General features: G+C 37.5%; 1 protein-coding gene across 2 annotated transcripts in view; it reads left to right on the top strand.

Moving 5' to 3' along the window:
* Positions 1 to 20786, top strand: part of AGGF1 (angiogenic factor with G-patch and FHA domains 1) — a 65760-nt gene that overhangs the window by 25729 nt on the left and 19245 nt on the right. For both annotated transcript variants that reach the window (XM_043977735.1, XM_043977734.1), the window contains exons 6-7: positions 17229 to 17577; positions 19007 to 19118. In XM_043977735.1, coding sequence (XP_043833670.1) covers positions 17229 to 17577; positions 19007 to 19118 — 461 coding nt within the window. The remainder of the gene's footprint in view (positions 1 to 17228; positions 17578 to 19006; positions 19119 to 20786) is intronic.

Here is a 20786-nt window from a genome sequence, read left to right as displayed (position 1 = left end):
GCCAGACTTAGAGAGTTAAGAAGAGAGTGAGAGGAGAGGAATTGAAGGCTAAAGTGTAAACAACTATTTCTGTGAATCTGAGAAAGGAAAAAGAGAGTGCTTGAGGGGGGATGGTAGGGTCTGGTGATTTTTTTTTAAAGGGTTGGGGCTACTTGGGTTTTCTTTTTTTTTCTTTAGTGAGGCAATTGGGTTAAGTGACTTGCCCAGGGTCACACAACTAGTAAGTGTTAAGTGTCTGAGGCCAGTTTTGAACTCAGGTACTCCTGACTCCAGGGCCGGTGCTCTATCCACTGCACCATCTAGCTGCCCCTTGGGCTTTCTTTTAGGCAACAGAGAAGAAAATAGTAGATAGGAAGAAACTAAGGATTAGAGAGAGAGTGGGAACCATTTTAGGGACTCTGTTGGCAGAGACAGGAGGAGATGGGATCAGGTAAACTTATAGAGTGTTATCCTTAGCAACCTCTTTATCGGAGACTAGAATTAAAGCAGGAGAGAATTGTGGCTGGTATCAGGGAGTTTTGAAGAGGAGAACAGTGGAAAGGAGAGCTCATGGTGAATGGTCTCCATTTTCTCAGTAAGGTCTGAAGTTATGGCCTTAACTGAGAGAGTTGGGAAGGGAGAAGGCATAGGTTGGAGACATGTGTAAAGTGGCTAGAAAAGAGAGAGAGATTGAAGAAGGCTTTGAGAAGTTTATTCTTTTTTTGATAAGCAATAGGGAGCCACTGGATCTTTTTTTAATAGTGATGTAATAGGGATGTGTGTTATAAGTATTTATTAGAAAGCTGTGCAGAGGATTTATTTAAGAACGTGTTTGTAGTTGTATTATAAAGGAAGGGACAGAATAGGAAATACTGTGGTGGTGAAGTGGACAGTACTTGACAATTGATCAGAAATGGGGGACTGGTTTGAAGAAAGAGTCAAAGGTGAGTCATAGATTATAATCCTGAGCAGATGAGAGGATAGCAGCATTATCCACCAAAATAAAGAAGTTTGGGCAAGGGACAAGTTTTTTGGAGACTAAACTGTGTTCAGTTTGAGGTTCTAATGGTCAGATAGACATGTAGCAATATGATATAGTGGAAGAAGCACTGGATTTCAAGTTAGAAGGCTTGAATTTGTATCCTGGCTTTGCCAACTTGTTACCATGGATAAATCCTTAGCAATCTGGGCATCATTTTCCTCATAATGTAAAAATGAAGAGGTTGAATCCAATTGCTACAAAACGAGACCGATGCTCTAGGAATGAGTTAGGGTTATTTTCACAGAAGTGAAAATTGAAGCCACAGGAATGAATAAGCTCTCTCGCTGTGCTCTTTCCTTTAGTGAAGAGGGCCAAGGACATAACATTGGGGACACCTAAGTTTAAGGAATAGGAAGAGGAAGAAGAGATAACAAAGGACACAAAAGGAGTGGAGGTAGGAGAATTAAGATTGCAGTGTCTTGGGATATGAGGAAGTCAGCAGCATCCAGTGCTGCTAAAAAGTTAAAAACACAGAAACAAGGTCATTGGATTGGATAATAATGAGGCTACTCTGATGACTTTGTAGAGAGTAGTTTATGGTTTGTTTGTTTTTTTTTGGTGAGGCAGTGGGGGTTAAGTGACTTGCCCAGGGTCACACACCTAGTAAGTGTTAAGTGTCTGAGGCCAGATTTGAACTCAGGTCCTCCTGACTCCAGGGCCAGTGCTCTATCCACTTCACCACCTAGCTGCCCCTATAAAATCTCTTTCATTTCTTTTTTGTTTTGTTTTGTGAGGCAATTGGGGTTAAGTGACTTGCCCAGGGTCACACAGCTAGTAAGTGTTAAGTGTCTGAGGCTGGATTTGAACTCAGGTCCTCCCGACTCCAGGGCTGGTGCTCTATCCACTGCGCCACCTAGCTGCCCCCTGTAGAGAGTAGTTTAAAGAGAATTGGGGGATGAAAGGCATATTACATGGAATTGATTACTGTATGATTGATGAGTAAGTAAAGGCAGCAAGTGTAAACCACAAATATATTTTAAAATACTTTGTACATCCAAATGTTCAGAAAATTTTTTCATGGAGAAGATTAATGCATGTGTCAAAAGACAAGGAGCAGTTGACTGTGATTTTTAAAGTCTTAATTTAAAATAATATACTTTTCTTATTTTAATTAAAATTAGTTTGTAGTTGTATTCAGCAGCAAAATGTAGATTAATATGAAAGGAAAACATCAAAATATTGTTTAGTGTCTTAAAATGTAGGGATTTGGTTGTAAACAAAAATGTGAATCTGAGGATTGTTCACAAAGTAAGTTTGTAACTTTGAATACTGAATAATAATAATAATAATAATAATGTTGGTAATACAGTTTTTTGTTAAGCATGTATGGAAACACTATAAAGTGAATCAGTTCCACCTATGTCTAGGGATGACAGAATAATTTCATTTTGTTTTTTTTTTAAGTGAGGCAATTGGGGTTAAGTGACTTTCCCAGGGTCACACAGCTAGTAAGTGTGTGTTAAGTGTTGAGGCTGGATTTGAACTCAGGTACTCCTGACTCCAGGGCCGGTGCTCTATCCACTGCACCACCTAGCTGCCCCCTCAGAATAATTTCAATAAAAAGAGCATTGGCCCGGAAATTAGGAGAGCTGGGTCCCAGTCCTTACCTCTGACTTTACCTTACCTTGGGGTGAAGGGTGTATTCAGGGAAGACTAATACCTCTTGTGTGAGGGCTGCTTTCCACCTTTGGTGTCCACCTAATGTACCAAATTCTCACCTGTAGCTCCAAGAAGCTGTAGGGGTTTACCACACCCTGGTAAACTATTTCAGCAGATGGATTGAGGGTAACTGAGGGTCTCAGACCCTTTGGTGAGTTGGGGGATATTTGCCCCAAGCATATAAAGACTTCCCCTGGTAGAATGGGCCAATGAGAACCACTTGTTCCAATAGCCATGAAGACAGATGAAGCAGGGGCTGTGGGAGCACTTGGAGCTCAGTCAGACATCAGAGATGTCATCCATTGCACACTGAACCATCACCACAGTTGTCATGACTTTGGTCTTGCCACTTGTCCCTAGACTGGAAGAGAGAGTGAGGCTGACAGTTTTGTGTGGCTCTGCCCCTTAAATCCAATTTATGAGTAAATGAAGACATCACCCCGACCCTATTTACAGAGTCCTGAGGCAATCGGCTAGTGATGAAGCAGCAGCTTTGGATACACTGCTTGCTGTGGTCACAACTGCACACAGGCAGCCTGTGCCACAGCACAGCAGTGAGATTCAGCAGTCTCCCGAGTACCTGAGCAGCCCTTCTTAAGGTCTTCACTGCTCACCTCCTGGAATGAAGAAGTGCCCTACAAACTCTCTACTTTACCCAGCCCTGGCCTGCTTACCACCGTAGATGGGGATCCCACCCTGTGCTCTTAACACAGAAAACGTGCAGAAACTTGGACAAAGGTGATTCACTACATGGAATGTGGACAACAGGAAATCCAGCAGGCCTGATAGACAAATGGCCCTTGTTGCCAGAGAGTTCCACAGGGATCACACCCAAATAGCAGCCCCGAGTGAAACAAGGCTGGCAAATGAAGGCCAGCTTCCTGAAGTTGGGGCAGGCTACACGTGTTTCTGGAGTGGCTGCAATGATGGGAAGTGCAATCAAAACCAATCTAGTCAACAAGGTTGTATACCTACCAAAAGGGGTGAACCAACCAACTCATGACAATGCCATTGCCACTTGCAAGAAAGCGCCCTGCCACCATCATCAGGGTGTATGCACCCACCATGACAAACCCTGATGAGGCCAAAGAAAAATTTCATGAAAACTTGCAGACCTTCATCATCAATGTGCTGAAAGAGAACAAGCTTATAATTCTGGGTGACTTTAATACCAGAATGGCCACAGACTACCAGACATGGCAGGGATTCCTTGGAAAGAATGGAGTTGGAAACAGCAACAGCAGTGATCACTTCCACCTGAAGACTTGTGTGTCTCATGACTTTTTCATCATCAACACTGTCTTCCATTTACTCAAAGGCAATAAAACTTCATGGATGCACCCTGGTAGCAAACATTGACATTTAATAGACAATGTCATTGTAAAAAGAAGAGACAGACAAGGTATGAAAGTAAATAAGGCAATATGGGTGCAGAGTGCTGGCCCAATCTGGATCATAGACTTATCCTCTCCAAGCTAAATATTCACCTTCAACAAAAGCAGCAGCCTCTAAGCAAGGAAACCACCAGAAAACTTAATGTCTGCAGACTAAAGAGCTCCTAGCAGGAACAGTTCATTGCTAACTTGGAGGAAAAGCTGAGCCAACACACGGTTGACAACAATGGAGCACAAAAGGAGTGGGTAGCTTTCAGAGATTTGATGTACAGCATTGGATTTACTCATGTGGGTCAGAACACTCACAATTTTTTGTTTGTTTTTTGTTTTTTGGTGGGGCAATGGGGGTTAAGTGACTTGCCCAGGGTCACACAGCTAGTAAGTGTCAAGTGTCTGAGGCCAGATTTGAACTCAGCTACTCCTGAATCCAGGGCCAGTGCTTTATCCACTGCGCCACCTAGCTGCCCCAGAACATTCACAATTATTTTGCTAAACAAAAGACACGAACTACTCAGACTTTACCAGTAGGATAGTTCATTTTCTCTAAGGAAGCAGCATTTAACTCCAAAAGTAAAGTTCAAGGGAAGCTTGGAGAGATGCAGGATTCTTGACTCAGTAAAAAAAGATCAGTTCTTCACTGATAATAACAATCCAAAGTGCTTTTATGATGCCCTGAAGACTGTTTATAGACCAAATACCTATGGTGCAGCTCAGCTACTCATTGCTGATGGAGGCACATTCATTAATGATGGGGACATGATCCTGGAGAGAAGAGCTGAACACTTCCATAGTGTTGTCAACAGACCATCATCAGTCAATGCTGAAGCTACTGACCATATATCTCAGATTGAAGTCAATCTCTCTCTACTAAAAATTCCAACAGAAGAGGTTTGGAATACCATCAGGCTTCTCCTGTGTGGCAAAGTACTTGGTGTGAATTCTATACCAGCTGAGGTTTACAAGGTAGGGGGTCCACTGCTCATATAAAACCTGATGGAAATTTTCTGGGTTATATGGCAAGAGGAGGTTATTCCCCAAAGAGTTCAAGGATGCCCCCTCCATTGGCCATGTCTATAAGGAAAGGGAAATAGGGCGTCCTGTGACAATCATAGGGTGGTTGCTCTCTTAGTCACTTGGCAGAGTTCTCCTTCCCCTAGACAATGATCGTTTACCTGAGAGCCAGTATGGCTTCAGAAAGGACCAAGGGATTGTCAACATGGTGTTTGCTGCCCAACAACTCTAGGAGAAATGCCAGGAGTAGAACAGAGTTCTGTACACATCATCCATCCACCTGACCAAGGCCTTTGATACTGTCAGTTTTGATGACTTGTGGACAATCATGGCAAAAGTTGGTTTTGCAGAGAAGTTCATTGGTATTATACATGAGTGTCATGACGACATGCTTGCCCAGGTTCTGGATAATGGATCAACTCTGATCACCTGGTCTTGTTCCAATGCCAAACGTATATTTGCCTAAAAGACTATTTTATGGAGAACTCACACAAGGCAAGTGCTTGCATGGTGGTCAGAAGTTATTCAAGGACCTTCTAAAGGTTTCTCTAAAGAACTGAGGAATCAGTTGTGTGACACGGGAGATGCCGGTAGAGGACTGCCCGGCATGGTATACCCACAGCAAAGAAGGCGCACCGTGCTCTATGAACGAAGCAGAATTACAGTTGATCAAAAGAAACATGAGATGCACAAATTTAGAGACATCTCCACTCCAGATGTTCATATGAACTGTTTGTGCCCGACCTATGGTATTGCCTTCTGAGCTTGTATTAATCTGATCAGCCATGGTCGTACACACTGTACCTTGACTGCAACATAGTGATGTCTTTTAAGTCTCTTTGAAAACAAAGGACAACAATCCAATTAGTGTGTTACTTTGGACAAGTCATTTCATCACTCTAGGCCTCTATTCTCTTTCTCTTTCCCCTATATGTGTGTGTGTGTGTGTGTGTGTGTGTGTGTGTGTGTCTATGCATACATATACATTTATACATACACACACATTTATATATATATATTTACATTAGTCATGCACAAATTTGAGAATTCTCCTGAAACAATTAGGATCAATTCTTTTACAAGACTTAGTAACATGAGCTATTTTACTAGGAAATATAATTTAATAAAATGTTTTGACTATTGGCATCATTATATATACTAGATACTGTTTATCAGTTTTTCAGAATTAAAACTCAGTGAAAAATACCACTATAACTACTAGTTTAGAAACCACATCTGAAAGCACATCTCACATTCATAATACCCCTATCTTCTCAGTGAAAAACAGGAGATTTATTTACTTATTTCTCCTCAAGAGCCAAAATTATCATGGGTATACAGCAAACCAATTTCTTATGTTTTTTTTCTCTACATTAAAATGTTAGGTTGTATATCATGTTTATCTAGTTCTGCTTACTTCCTTCTATTTCAGTTCACATGCATTTTCACATCCCTTTTCCAGAATTCAATTCTTAAGCCATAATAAATATTCCATTACCTTCACATATCACAGTTTATCTAGCCATCCCCAGGCTTTGGGCGCCAAACTTTGTTTCTACTTATTTGGTAACAAAAAAATGTGCAATGAATATTTTGGTATATATGAAACATTACTTCCCATCTTTGACCTCTGCTGGGTAAATGTCTAGCAGTGAAATGGCCACATAAGTGTTAATGTTTTTCCACTTTTGTATATAAGTTGCTTAGGTACATGTTCCTGCTGTTTTTTATACTCACCATGCTTGCATTTTTTCCATTGTCATTTTGGTTGTTTCTCATTTTAATTCTAATGGTATTTTTATGATTTATAGCTATGTAATATCTCTGGGAAGCCATTTGTAATGAAAAGATAATCTTTTTGTAGAGGTGAGGATTTTGGGATCACTGAGAACATGGATCCTTTCTCAAATTTAATCCACCTTGATTTCTTCCTTCTATTCAATACCTCTTAACAGAAGTTGTCAGATCCCTCATTAGTGTGTTGAAGTAAAAACTGACAGGTTCTTTCATCCAGGAAAGGCTTTAAGTACAGTCCCAACAGCAGACTAATTTCTGAGGAACAGCATAGTTTTGTGCAGAGATGATCAGTCATCACCAATAGGTTAGCCACTAGGTGATCAGTTTTTTCAGCCAGGGCAACATATAAAACAAAGAAAAATAGTCCTGTGTAGTCTCCTTTTGAGGGAAGGTGACAAAACAGAGTAAGAAGGGTGTTAAGAATTACACAGTTTTACTATATATATATATTAAAAGATTACCTAACTGTTGTGACTCTAAATATGAAATCCTTGTCTAGTTAACATTGAGTAGAGATGATACTTGGAGAAAATAAATCATTTCATTGACATTTGTTCTATAAATAAAACCAGACAACAGAAGGAATGTACAACTATAAGGATGATTCACAGGTTTTCTTTGGAGAGGGAAATAAAGGATTTGGCTGAATTTGTTTAATTGTTTATCCCAAAGCAACAAGAAACATCCTTTCTTGGGATTCTTGGTTATCTCACATAGCAGTGCTCATGATGAGCATTTGCAAAAAGACCACTGTAAATTATTTAAAGATTGTCTGCCAGCATCTGTTGGAAAGGATAGGGAGATAGAAAAAATCTACAAAGAAAGAATTCAGTGATCCTGAAATTTGTCGGTACAAATGCAAAGGTGGGCATAGGAGAGACTAGCAAAAAATATGTTGGAAAAGATTAGGACTAAGAACTGCAAGGAGCCAAAGACTTGAAGACTCTACAGCAGCTTAATGTCTGTGTATCATGAATACATTTTTTCACTTAAAATTTTCCTTTTTATTATGATATTAACAAACATGAATATTTCAATATACAAAGAACAGAAATAAAAGATTGTAAATGAAATTGTGAACTTAGGTTACATAGAGTTTGGATTTTTTAAAAGTGCATACTAAATATAACACGATAGTAACAAAACTGTCCTTATCTGTGTCCCCTTCTGATGTATGTTTTTTTTAATGTCTCATGTATACTCTTCATGCATACATTCAAGAAGAGTGGAGAGGTGCTAGTCGTGGGAAGTACCAAAATACATTTTTTTAAAAATAAAAAGAAATAAAGAAATTGACTATATCTTAACAGGCAAGAAGTGTCTAGTTTTTGATGTGAGGAAGACATTTCTTTAAACCTAAAGAAGATGATTCAAAAATATCTATAAGCAGAGCCTCAAGAAAAATACAGTGTAACCACAAAGTTACCTAGTATTCCTCAAAAAAAAAATGAAGCAAGAGTTTCAAAATGATATTTTAAATGAGAACTCTGGAGAAAAGTCAGTTCAGCAAAGAATCAGAGAAACGCTCCCAGATGTTTACCCTCTCCAACCAGAGGAAGAAAAGGACCTCATGGGGGGAGGTGCTGAGGAACAGTGAGTTTCAGAGTTGATTTCTTCTTGTAGAATGATGAGTTTCTGGAAATGATGTAGTCTAGGAAAGTAGCCAGGTGAGAAATTAACAATAAGCAAAACAATAAGAACTTCAGCAAAGTTGCATGGCATAACAACAGTGCAACAAATAAATAAATAAAGTGATTAATGTAATAATTTTAAAAAATGATGTATTGCACAAAATCAACAACATTTCTTGATGTTATCAACAAAACATAAGAGATATTTTTTTAAAGTCTAATGTAAAATAACTACAGAATGTATAAACTCCTTGGGAGTCTAGCCACTAAGACACACACAGGAACTGTATGAATACAACTTACTATTTGACAAAAATTGCTGGGAAAACTGGACTGGTTTTATAGAAATTTGGATCAGACCAATGTTTTACATTATATACCAAGATAAACTCCGAATAGATATGTGATTGAGATATAGACTATCACATGATAAATGAATTAGAAAATAGACAATTTTTGACAAAATGGACAAATTTGATTATGTAAAATGAAAAAGGTTTTGTACAAACAAAACCATTGTAACTGAAATTAGAAAGAAAACAATTGGAGGAAAAAAATCTTTATAGCAGGTTATTCAGATAAAGGTTTTATTTCCAAGATAGATAAGGAACTGATTCAAATATATAAGAAGATAAGCCATTCCCTAATTGATAAATACTCAAAGGATTTGAATGGGTAGTTTTCTTTTTTCTTTCTTTCTTTTTTTTTTTTTTTTTTGCAGGGCACACAGCCCAGGGTCACACAGCTAGCAAGTGTTGAGTGTCTGAGGCTGGATTTGAACTCAGGTCCTCCTGAATCCAGGGCCAGTGCTTTATCCCCTGTGCCAATAGGTGTTTTTTCAAAGAAGGAAACCATGTTATCACTAGCCATATGAAATAATGTTCAGTATCACTAATAATTAAATACAAATTAAAGTAACTATGAGATTCTATCTCAAACCCATCAGATTGGCAGAGGTAAAAGAAAAAGACAAATTATTGATGGGGCTGTGGAAAATAAACATATTAATGAATTATTAGTGGAGCTGTGACTTAGGGCTAATCATTCTGAAAGCAGTTTGAAAGCATTGGCAAAAAGTCAGTAAGCTGTACATATCCATTACCCAGGAATACCACTACCAGGCTTACATCGTAGCGAGATCAAAAGGAGCAAGGACCCATATGTACAAAAGTTTTCATAGCAGCTTTTTTCCTAGTGGCAAAGAACTGGAAACTAAGGAGGTGTCCGTCACTTGGAATGGCTAGACAGATTCTGGTATTCATTTCCCACCAGGTGCACTGATGGGTTTCTACTTCACCATCATCATTGCCACCACCACCCTCTTCCCCAGAAAAGCTCATCACTAGGAAATGATCATCACAGAGGTTTCATTAGCTGATACTCATCAGGACTCTTAGTTGCATCTGATTGGAGGGCTGGAGAATGGAGCAAAAAAGTCCTCCCCAAACTCCATTTAAAGAGGGCTCAGAATAGGCTAGGCTCAGAAAATGCAGTAGTAAATGACACTAGTAATGTAGTGTTTGATAAACCCAAAGACTCCAGCTTCTGGAATAGGAACTCAGCATTTGAGAAAAACTGCTGGGAAAACTGGAAGATAGTATGGCAGAAATTAGGCATAGACCAACATCTTACACCTTATACTAAAATAAGGTCAAAATGGATACATGATTTAGACATAAGAGGTGATACCATAGGTAAATTAGGAGAGAAAGGAATAGTGTACCTATCAGATCTTTGGAAAGGAAAACAGTTTTTGACCAAACAAGAGATAGAGTATATTATAAAATGCAAAATGGATGATTTTGATTATATTAAATTAAAAAATTTTTGTACAAACAGAAGCAATGCATCCAAAATTGGAAGGGAGGCAGAAAGCTGGGAAACAATTTTTGAGGCCAGTGCTTCTGATAAAGGCCTCATCTCTAAAATATATAGGGAATTAAATCAAATTTATAAGAATCCAAGTCATTCCCCAATTGAGAAATGGTCAAAGGATATGAACAGGCAGTTTTCTGATGAAGAAACCAAAGCTATCTATTCCCATATGAAAAAATGCTCTAAATCTCTAATGATTAGAGAGATGCAAATTAAAACAACTCTGAGGTACCACCTGACACCTATCAGATTGGCTAAAATGACAAAAAAGGAAGATAATAAATGTTGGAGAGGCTGTGGGAAAATTGGAACACTAATGCATTGTTGGTGGAGCTGTGAGCTGATCCAACCATTCTGGAGAGCAATTTGGAATTATGCCCAAAGGGCGATAAAGCTGTGCATACCCTTTGACCCAGCAATCCCACTTTTAGGTCTTTTGCCCAAAGAAATCATGGAAGGGGGAAAGGGACCCACATGTACAAAAATATTTATAGCTGCTCTTTACGTGGTAGCAAGGAATTGGAAGTTGAGGGGGTGCCCATCAATTGGGGAATGGCTGGACAAGTTGTGGTATATGAATACAATGGAATACTATTGTGCTGTAAGAAATGATGAGCAGGAAGAGTTCAGAGAAACCTGGAGGGTCTTACGTGAGCTGATGATGAGTGAGATGAGCAGAACCAGAAGAACATTGTACACAGTATCATCAACATTGAGTGTTGACCTACTGTGATGGACTATATTCTTCTCACCAATGCAATGGTACAGAAGAGTTCCAGGGAACTCATGATAGAAGAGGATCTCCAAATCCAAGAAAAAATAAGAAAGAAAGAACTGTGGAGTATAGATGCTGATTGAACCATATTATTTCTTTTGTTTTGGGTGCTGTTGGTTTTTTTTTTCTTTCTATTTTGAGGTTTTGCATCACTGCTCTGATTCTTTCTCTTGTAACAGGATTAATGCAGAAATAGGATTAATGTTATTATGTCTATATATATGTGTGTATATATATATCTCTATATGTATATGTATAGAGATATATAGATATAACCTATATCAGATTACCTGCTGTCTAGGGGAGGGGGGAGGGAGGGGGGGGAGGGAGAAAAATCTGAAATTGTAAAGCATGTATAAACAAAAGTTGAGAACTATCTTTACATGTAATGGAAAAAATAAAATACCTCATACATTAAAAAAAAAAAATAAAGAGGGCTCAGAAGTCCAGGCAATATTTCCCACCAACTGCACTGCTTGTTTTGGACTGTATCATAATCATGCCCTGTGCTAGGTGCCATCTCCCACCCCTCCTTCTGTGATTTGCCTTTCCCCTATTTGATTTTTAAGTTCCTTAAGGGGAGGGACTGACTTTTTCTTATTTGTATTCCCAACACTTAGCACAGTGCCTACCACATAGTAGGCACTCAATAAATATTTGTTGTGTTGTATATGAATTTAATAGAATAATGCTGTTGTATTACAAGAAATAACAAATGAGATGGTTTCAGAGAAACATGGGAAAATTTGAATGAATGAAGTAATGCAGAACTAGAACAGTTTATAAGGTAACACTATTGCAAACTTGAAACTTCTTAAAAAACGTTGATCAGTGAGGACTGATGATGTAATATGCTACCCACCTCCTGACTCCAAATGCAATGAGACACACCTGTGGATATAGCCAACACAAAAATTTGTTTTGCTTAACTATGCATATTTATTACAGGGTTGTTTTTATTTTCTTTTCTCCAGCTGGGCAGTGAGAAGGTGGGAATTAGAGAAAATAAGTGCTTGTTAATTGAAAAAAAAAATTACACCAAAAAAGAAAAGTACTCTTACGTGAGAACCTTACGTCAGTGCCTTAAGCACTAAACTACATCCTGAGATTACAGTATGTATAACTAGAATAAACTTTGGAAATCTAGTCTAATCCCCGAATACATGAAGGCCAGCCCTAACACAGGAGCACTGGAGGATTAGGGTGAGAGGTTTACTTGGACAACAGAAAGGAAAATTGGGAGAAGTTCATATAGCTGATTAATCATTCATTATGCCTATTTATTAGTGAGAAGGGAATGTGTAGAAATGATCCCATATTCTCTACCAGTTCAAAAGGAGTTTGAAAGAATATTATAATTACTTTGGATTTATAGCTTTCATAACTATTGACCTTTGTCATTGCCCCTTGTAGCTATGTGAATTCTGGGACAGATTAAGTGCATTTAGGGGGTCTTATAATTGTGGGACTTGGGGGCCAGACAGTGGTGGTCTAGAAGATCTTTGAAGCTACTGAGACTGTCCTGCCCTTCATTTTCAGAGTCTTCCATAGGGATCCCAAGAGTTAAAAACCTCATAGATGACTCACACAAGTCTTTTTTCTAGTTTTTTTGATGATTAGTAAACATTTTTGAATGTATTTTAACACTGCTTTTCACTGAAGATTTATTTTTGGTTTTGTTCTTTAATAAAAATGTACTTGACAACCTCATTTTAAAAATTGTTTTATAACAAAACTACTTTTTACTCAGTTGAATAAAGTTCTTTACAGTTTTTCTGTTCCTGGACCTTCTCCTTGGAGTTTATCTATTCTGGAAGCTCATAGTTATTAGTTCATCACATTTTGAGTGTCATATCTAAACTAAATTTATACTGCTATTAAAGGAATATATTTGAGATATTTTCACACTTTATGAAATAAGACATAGTATATGGATATACTTCTTCATGCTGCTGCTTAAGGATAAAAAAATACAACAGTTAATCACATTTACTTCCTGAGTTTTTGGGTCACTAATCTCTTTACTTTTTTGTAATAATGAAAGTAAGTCACATTTATGTAGTGCTTTAAGCTATTTACAAAGTACTTTACATGTCCCCGATGAGGAAACTGAACTTGAGAGATTTAAGTGCTTTTCTGGTGTCATAAATGTAGTATCTGCAACAAGGTTCAAATCTAGGCTTTGACATGCCCTGCTAACTTTACTTATATGTTCTTTCTTGGTCTCCTTTCTTGGATTATCATACATGTCCTATCCTAATTTTGGAGTAGTCCCCAAAACTTTGTCCTAGTTCCCTTTTTCTCCAGCTTCTCCTGGTGATTTCCTCAGCTACCATGAGTTCATTTATTATCTCTGATGATGCCTAGATCTGTATATCTATCCCTAACCTATAATCGGGTCCAGTGTCATATCACCAGCAACATCTCCAGCTGAATGTTCTTTAGGCCAGAGATTTTCAAATTTTTCTTGGTTACATACATTTTTTACTATTAACCCTAATTTGTGTTTATTTACATATCTGTAAGTTATATACACATTCTACTTTACTGATTATGTATATCACTAAACTTGGAAAACATTGAAATTTAAAAGGATGAAATAAAAATGAAATTATATTTAATCCTAGAGTAAATTGTGAACCACTGAAGTTTATTGACTTGGAGAGACAAGGTCAGACCAATACTATCACTTTAGCAGTTGTGTGGAGGATAGTTTGGAGAAGGGAGAGTCTTAGAGACACAAAGACCACTTAGAAGCCTATTGTCAGTAGTCCAAGTGAGGCCCAGAACTTGTGTTGACTGTGAGAATAGAGCAAAGAAATGTGTGATGTGGAAATAGAACTGATGATACTTGGCAAATGACTGAATAAATAGGTCAGGGAAAATGAAGAATCAAAGATGACTTGGAATGAGAACTTGTGTGACTAGAAGGATGGTAGTGCCCTTGGCAATAATCAGGAAATTTGGAACAGGGAAGGACTTTTGGTGAACATAATGTACATTGGCATCCTCATGCAGCTCACACACAGTCCATGGATGCCTACTCATCCTATGTGACTTATTCTGTTCCAGCAAAAGGGAAAGGGAGAGAGGCTGGGCTCTTTCTCATTATTCACTGTCCCCAAGCACAAAGGCCACCCTCTGGATGTCATGGGGTGGGAGTGCCCAGTTACTGCTGGGAGCCCTGCAGGTTAGATGCCCTACTCAGAATAGGGGATGTTGGAAACTTGCACAGCAGTAGGTGTGGTTGTGTTGGAGATAAGCTAGATCTTGAGGGTAGGAGTAACCCCCTCTTCCACTCACCAGTTGTTTCACCCATACCCCCAAACACCCCAGGCCCAGGGTAAGGCCATAGGCCCCATTTTGGAGACTACTGCCTCACATATTCATTCTAAACTAAATATGCCCCAAAGGGGACTTGTCTTTTCCCAAACCCATCCCTCCTGATAGGGATGAGGAATGGAAGATGACAAAAAGCTAGAACAAAGCTATTGGTGCCCTCTAAATATTCTGCCCTACTGATACCTCAGAGAGATCAAAGAAAGAAAAAGGACCCATATGGACAAAAATGGATTTTATAGCAGCTCTTTTTGTGGTGTCAAAGAACTGGGAACCAAGGAATTATGGTATGTGAATATAATAAAATGTTCTTTTGTTGTAAGAAATGATAAAGAGGATGGTTTCATAAAATCTGGAAAAGCTCATATAAACTATTGTCTCCTTGTAGTATTAAGGATAAATCAAAATCAACCATATTTGACATAAATCCAAAATGGAGTTACCAAAATGGGAGTGAGGGATTAGTTTAAGTTAAAAGGTTCATTCCCTGGTAAATGTGTAACCACCATTAGGCCTTTTGTTCCATTTTAAAGAGTTTGGGTTATAAGAGTGTATGTTGCTGTTAGATTGAATCTATAATGTGTTTTTAAGTAGATCTTTTAAAAATTATTATTTCAAAATAAAATATCCATAACAAGCTACTTCTAGGGAAAAGCATTCCCATTGACTTAGCATTCCATAGAAATTTACATTATAATTTGCAGGGAGTGGTAAAGAAGCAGGCAAGATGGGAACAATGTTAGAGCGTATTTGTTTGAAACATCTAAGGCAATAGTTTATTCACTTTTTGAAAGTTAATTTAACTGAAATTTTTATGCTTAGTCTTTTCTTATGAAAATGTTACTGTCTTTTTCCAGGAAAATTTAAGGGTTTTTTTTGGTAAACAAGGTTAAAATTATTCACATCACAATTCTCATAGGTCTTCTAACTAGCAGTTTAATCATAGACTTGTTTTTCAGAGTCCTAGTATTTATCACAAATTTGGTTCCTTTTCTTCCCCCGCCCCCCATATCTATAATTTGAGAGTAATAATAGGTTCTTTCTTGGTAGGGTTTTTGTGAAGATTGGGGACATCATAAAGCCTTTGTGCGTTGTGGATCTGAATAAGAGTACTTAATTTACCCCCCCCCCCTCTCCCACCCCAAAAAATTATTCAGCATGGATTTTCAAAAAAAGATAAAACGGCAAAATTTTCTTTGTCATTGTAAGGCATTGTAACTTTGTACATTTAGATGAAAATTAGGCTTTGTATCATTTTTTTATTTTCATGCTTCTGCATGAAAACATTTACTTTGACTTTTGTGTATGTTTTTAAAATGAGGTAGTTAAAGGCAAATATATGTGAATTTTATGGTAACATTACAAGTATAAATCACAAATTTTAATAGTGAAAGCTGATCTGTCAGTTAAACTAATCTCATTGATCATACAGAATATTTTGTCTTGTCAGGCAAATATTGTATCTTGGCAGTTCACCTTTGAAATATGTTTTATGCATTTAATCTGGTGAATTAGGGAGATTAACTCACTTTTTGGGGGGATCCTAAGATCTGGAAAGGGAAAAGAGCCCAGACCTGTTCTTTTAATGGTTTAGGTTCAAGATAAGTTGTCTGCTGATGCAGTTCAGTACTTTTTCTTCGTCTTAAAGTTTTAGGAAAGAGGTCTTGAGTCTTAAATCAAGGGTTCTTAACATTTTGGGGGGAATTGGTCATAGACTCCAGTCTGGTGAATCCTGTGTACCCCTTCTCAGAATATTTTTTGTTTGTTTGTTTTGTTTTTGGTGAGGCAATTGGGGTTAAGTGACTTGCCCAGGGTCACACAGCTAGTAAGTGTCAAGTGTCTGAGGCCGGATTTGAACTCAGGTCCTCCTGACTCCAGGGCTGATGTTCTATCCACTGCGCCACCTAGCTGCCCCAGAATATTATTTTTAAATACATAAAATAAAATATGTAAGTTTACAAAGGAAATCAGTTATATAAAATTATTTTTCTTAAACATATTTACAGACCACAGGTTAAAAACCCCTGTCTTAGAATGTTGGCTAACACCCTGAGGAGTTAAGTACCTTGCCTATCTATACCAGTATATGTCAAAAACAGGGCTCAAGGCCATCTCTGTATCCAGTATGTCATCTCTGGTTAAAAACTATTATTAGGAGCAGCTAGGTGGTGCAGTGGATAGAGCACTGGCCCTGGATTCAAGAGGACCTGAGTTCAAATCTGGCCTCAAACACTTTACACACTTACTAGCTGTGTGACCCTGGGCAAGTCACTTAACCCCAATTGCCTCACCTCCCCCCGCCCCCCCAAAAAACACCTATTATTAAAGTTAGTAACAATTACTATAGAAAGCCAAACCCAGACTTTACTAAGTAATCTCCTAGTATTATGAAAATTAACATACTCTCAAAGCAAAAGTGTTAGTAACTCAGCAAAATCCCAAAACATCAATACTACCCAACTAATTCAAGAAGTATATTTGATCCATATAGAGAAAGGATGGAAGATTCACTATCCTTCAAGTTAAGTTCGTTACTGGATACTGTGGTCTTTTTGCTTGATCCCATTTTGACATTAATGCTAGGAGGTTCTTTGTTGAAAAGTGATCTGCTGATACAAAAATTTATTATTAGTTATATGAGTTCATAACATTTCCTAAGACATTTGCATTTTTCTATTATAATTTCAGCTCTTGTTAATAAAGTATTCTTTTTTTTTTAACCACAGGATTTGGATTCAGATGAACATAAAACATCAAATAGTTTGAATTGTCTTACCACCAGTGTTGAACATGTAAGCTGTATTGAAAGAGAAGAATCCACAAATGTGAAAAAGAAAGTCAAAGTAGATAATCATAATAAAAATAATCCATTGAAGTTTGCTGATGCAGATAGCAAAGATAATGTAGATTCACATCTTAATGTGAATGTCTATGATTTGGCTTTGTTTAAAGAAGACAAAATAATAGAGACTGACAGTGAGCCAGAAGAAGGTGAAATTACAGACTCTCAGACCGATGACGACAGCGATGTAACTAGTGAAGACAATATTACTTCAGCAGACACCGAAGATGAAGGTGAGTTAATGGCCTTTACATGTAACTGATTTAAACAATTTTCCTAAAAATTAATAATGGCTAAGGAGCAAACTAGAAAAAGAGCTTATAATTCAAATGGTATATCTGCAGAAAAATGGTTTTAAAATAGGTCGGCAAAGTTTTTAATCTAAACATAATTAATGATGTGTGTTTTTTCATTCAATTATTTTTAAGGGGTGGTTAGGAATAATTTAAATACTTCTGAAAATATGTGATTTGCTCATTGTGGAGACTGATGCAGATTATAGTACCTACAGGCCTTTATACTAAGTAACTATTCCTTTAGTCAGTAAGCATTTAATAAACACCTACTATGTGCCAGGCCCTCTAGTAAGCACTGAGAATACAAAATAAGATAGTCCCTACCCTCAAGGAGCTCACAAACTAATAAAAGAGAGGACATGCAAACAAGTAAACTGCATATAAGATAAATAGGAACTAATCAACAGAGGTAAGGCACTTGACTTAAGTGAGTTTTGGAAAGGCTTCCTCTTGAAGGGTGGGATTTTAGCTAGAACCTCAAGGAAGCCCGGAGACAGCAATGAATTGCTGTAGCTAAACCAGCTCATCACCTGGTGGGAAATACTGTGATATGCAAAGAAGAAAGGAAACCAGCATTTATTAAGCACCTACTGTGTGCCAGGAACCATGCTAAGGGCTTAACAAATATTATCTCGTTTGATCCTCACAACAACCTCCTTGGGATGGGTGCTGTTATTATCGCCATTCTACAATTGAGGATACAGGCATACAGGTTAAGTGACTTGCCCAGGGTCACACAGCTAATAAATTGTCTTAGGCCAGATTCAAACTCAGGTTTTCTTGAGTCCTCTGTCCACTGTGCCACCTACTTTCCTCACAACAACCCTACAAGTATCATTATCCTTGTTTTACAGATAGGAAACTAAGACTTATAGAAATTGAGTCATTTGCTGAAGGTCACGCTGACATTGTCAGAGCCCAGCTTCTCCCTAAAGCAAAAACTCTCATCTAGTCTTGGAGTCATCTGTAACCTTGGGTAGGCTCAATTTCAGTTGCACACATTGTAAAATACATTGGTTTTGAAAATATCGTACCAAAAATTAGTTTTATACTATTATTATCTTTGTTTCTTGTTTTCTTTTGTTTTCACATTAGATGTCATAGCACTGAAAGTAAAAAAAAAGATTTAAATGATTTTAATATTTTCATTCTTAATTCATTTTTTCTGTTTTCTTTTATAAAAGCTGAATTGTTTTAAAAGTTTAAATATTTAAAATAATATGATAAAGTGTATGCTTGGAATTCTTTCAAGCTTCAAGATCTAAAAAAATTGAGAAACAATTTCATGATATCGAAAAATTAATTAATCTCATTCTCTTTAAACTAATAATGATGCTCTATTTTTTCTTTTTGTTCTGGGTTACAGAGGAAGAAAAAATTTGGCCTCCATGTATTAGAGTCATTGTTATTAGATCACCAGTACTGCAGACAGGTTCACTTTTTATTATCACAGCTGTAAATCCAGCTACGATTGGAAGGTAAAATGTCTTCATATCTCTCATCATATTATCTTACAGAATATTAAAATTATGCTCATGCTTCATTGTCTATATATGGGTTGTCAATGATAAACTTATTATCAAGACTGTATTATCTTAGAAATTACTTACTGCTTCTTTTCCAACTTATACTGATATATATGCACAAAATCTAACTGAATTTAAATATTCTAAATAAAACATAGGTGGGCAGATAAGCAGTGTGTGTGGGTATGCACACAAATATCTTAGTCACATAAACACTAAGCATTCTATATAAATTATTTTTGGAACTTTTGAAAAATTAAGCTATGGTACTTTGTTAATATGGATAGAAATACTATATTTAGAAATTAGTATATGACTGAATGAAGGAAATGAAATTTGGTACTGTAGGATTGTCATTATACAACACTGTAGTTGCCAAACATAAAAGTAATTGTAATTAACTTACTGAACTCTGAAAGTGCTTTAGGCAACGATTTTTACACACCTTCAATTTCAGGTGCTTAGGGTGGAAGGATAAGAATAGTTCAGAACACAGTGGACATGGTTCTGAATCAGATGGAAAATTTACTTAATTGTTTGAGATCTCAAGGACTAGGTTTTGCCTCTACCATCTCTTGCCGCTATGGAATGCCTGTTCAGGTTCATTGCACATTATTCTTTTTACACACGCTGTGTTCCAGCCAAACTTCACCACTTGTTGTTTGGCATTCATAAAATCATTTCCTGGCTTTTCATGTGCTGTCTTCTCTGCTGGAATGTGTTCCTCCTCCCCTTCCCTTCTTAGAATCCATGCTCTCCTTGGTGCCGCCTTCTACAACAAGCCTGTCCTCAGTTCTCTTGGTTGCAAGTGCCCTTCCTCCTCCTGAAGGAGCATAATCAAACATGCAAACAAATATATACAAAGCAAGCTACATACGGAATAAATAGAAAATAATTAACAGAGAGGATTTTGGGAAAAGGCTTCTGGTAGTAAGTGGAATTTCAGTTGGGATTTAAAGAAAGTTAGAGAAATCTATAGTGAGAACACAGTGGGGAGGAGGGTTCTGGGCGTAGGGGACAGCCAGAGAGAATGCCTGGAGATGAAAAATAGGGTGCCTTGTTCATGGAACAGCCACGGGCCAGTGTCATTGGATTGAAGAGTACATGTTGGGGAATAAGGTGGAAGAATACTGGAAAGGGATAAAGGGGCTAGATTAGGAAGGGCTTTGAACACCAGACAGATCTTCAGTTGTTCAGAACACCCACATACAAATATGTACCCCCAAAATAACAGCTTCTTGAGGGCAGGGAGGGTTTTGTTTTTGTCTTTGTAGCACAGAACCTAGTAAGATGCCTGACTATTAGTAGGCAACTAATAATGCTTACTGATTGGCTGAATGAATTAAAAGAGGTAATTTACTACTATAAAAAGCATTTTAGTAGCCTGGAAAATTAAAGCATTTTCAAAAAGGCACCAGTCACTTCTTTATAGTAAAATCCGACTCAGCTTTTTCCCAAAGCATATTATTTATGTAGTAAAAAATGACAGCATAAATGGTTCCCTCTCTTTTATTATGTTTAATTTATATGCAAATTGCTTTCATAAATTGGTACAGAAACACAAGACCTGTAGCAATAAGTAAGCACTCAAGCCTTTTGATACAGACCTTATCTAAGTGG

Source organism: Dromiciops gliroides, chromosome 1 (genome assembly GCF_019393635.1).
Source record: "Dromiciops gliroides isolate mDroGli1 chromosome 1, mDroGli1.pri, whole genome shotgun sequence".
In the NCBI taxonomy this organism is placed as follows: domain Eukaryota; kingdom Metazoa; phylum Chordata; class Mammalia; order Microbiotheria; family Microbiotheriidae; genus Dromiciops; species Dromiciops gliroides.
The sequence above is the reverse complement of the archived record's forward strand: the minus strand, read 5'-3'. Positions and strand labels throughout refer to the sequence as shown.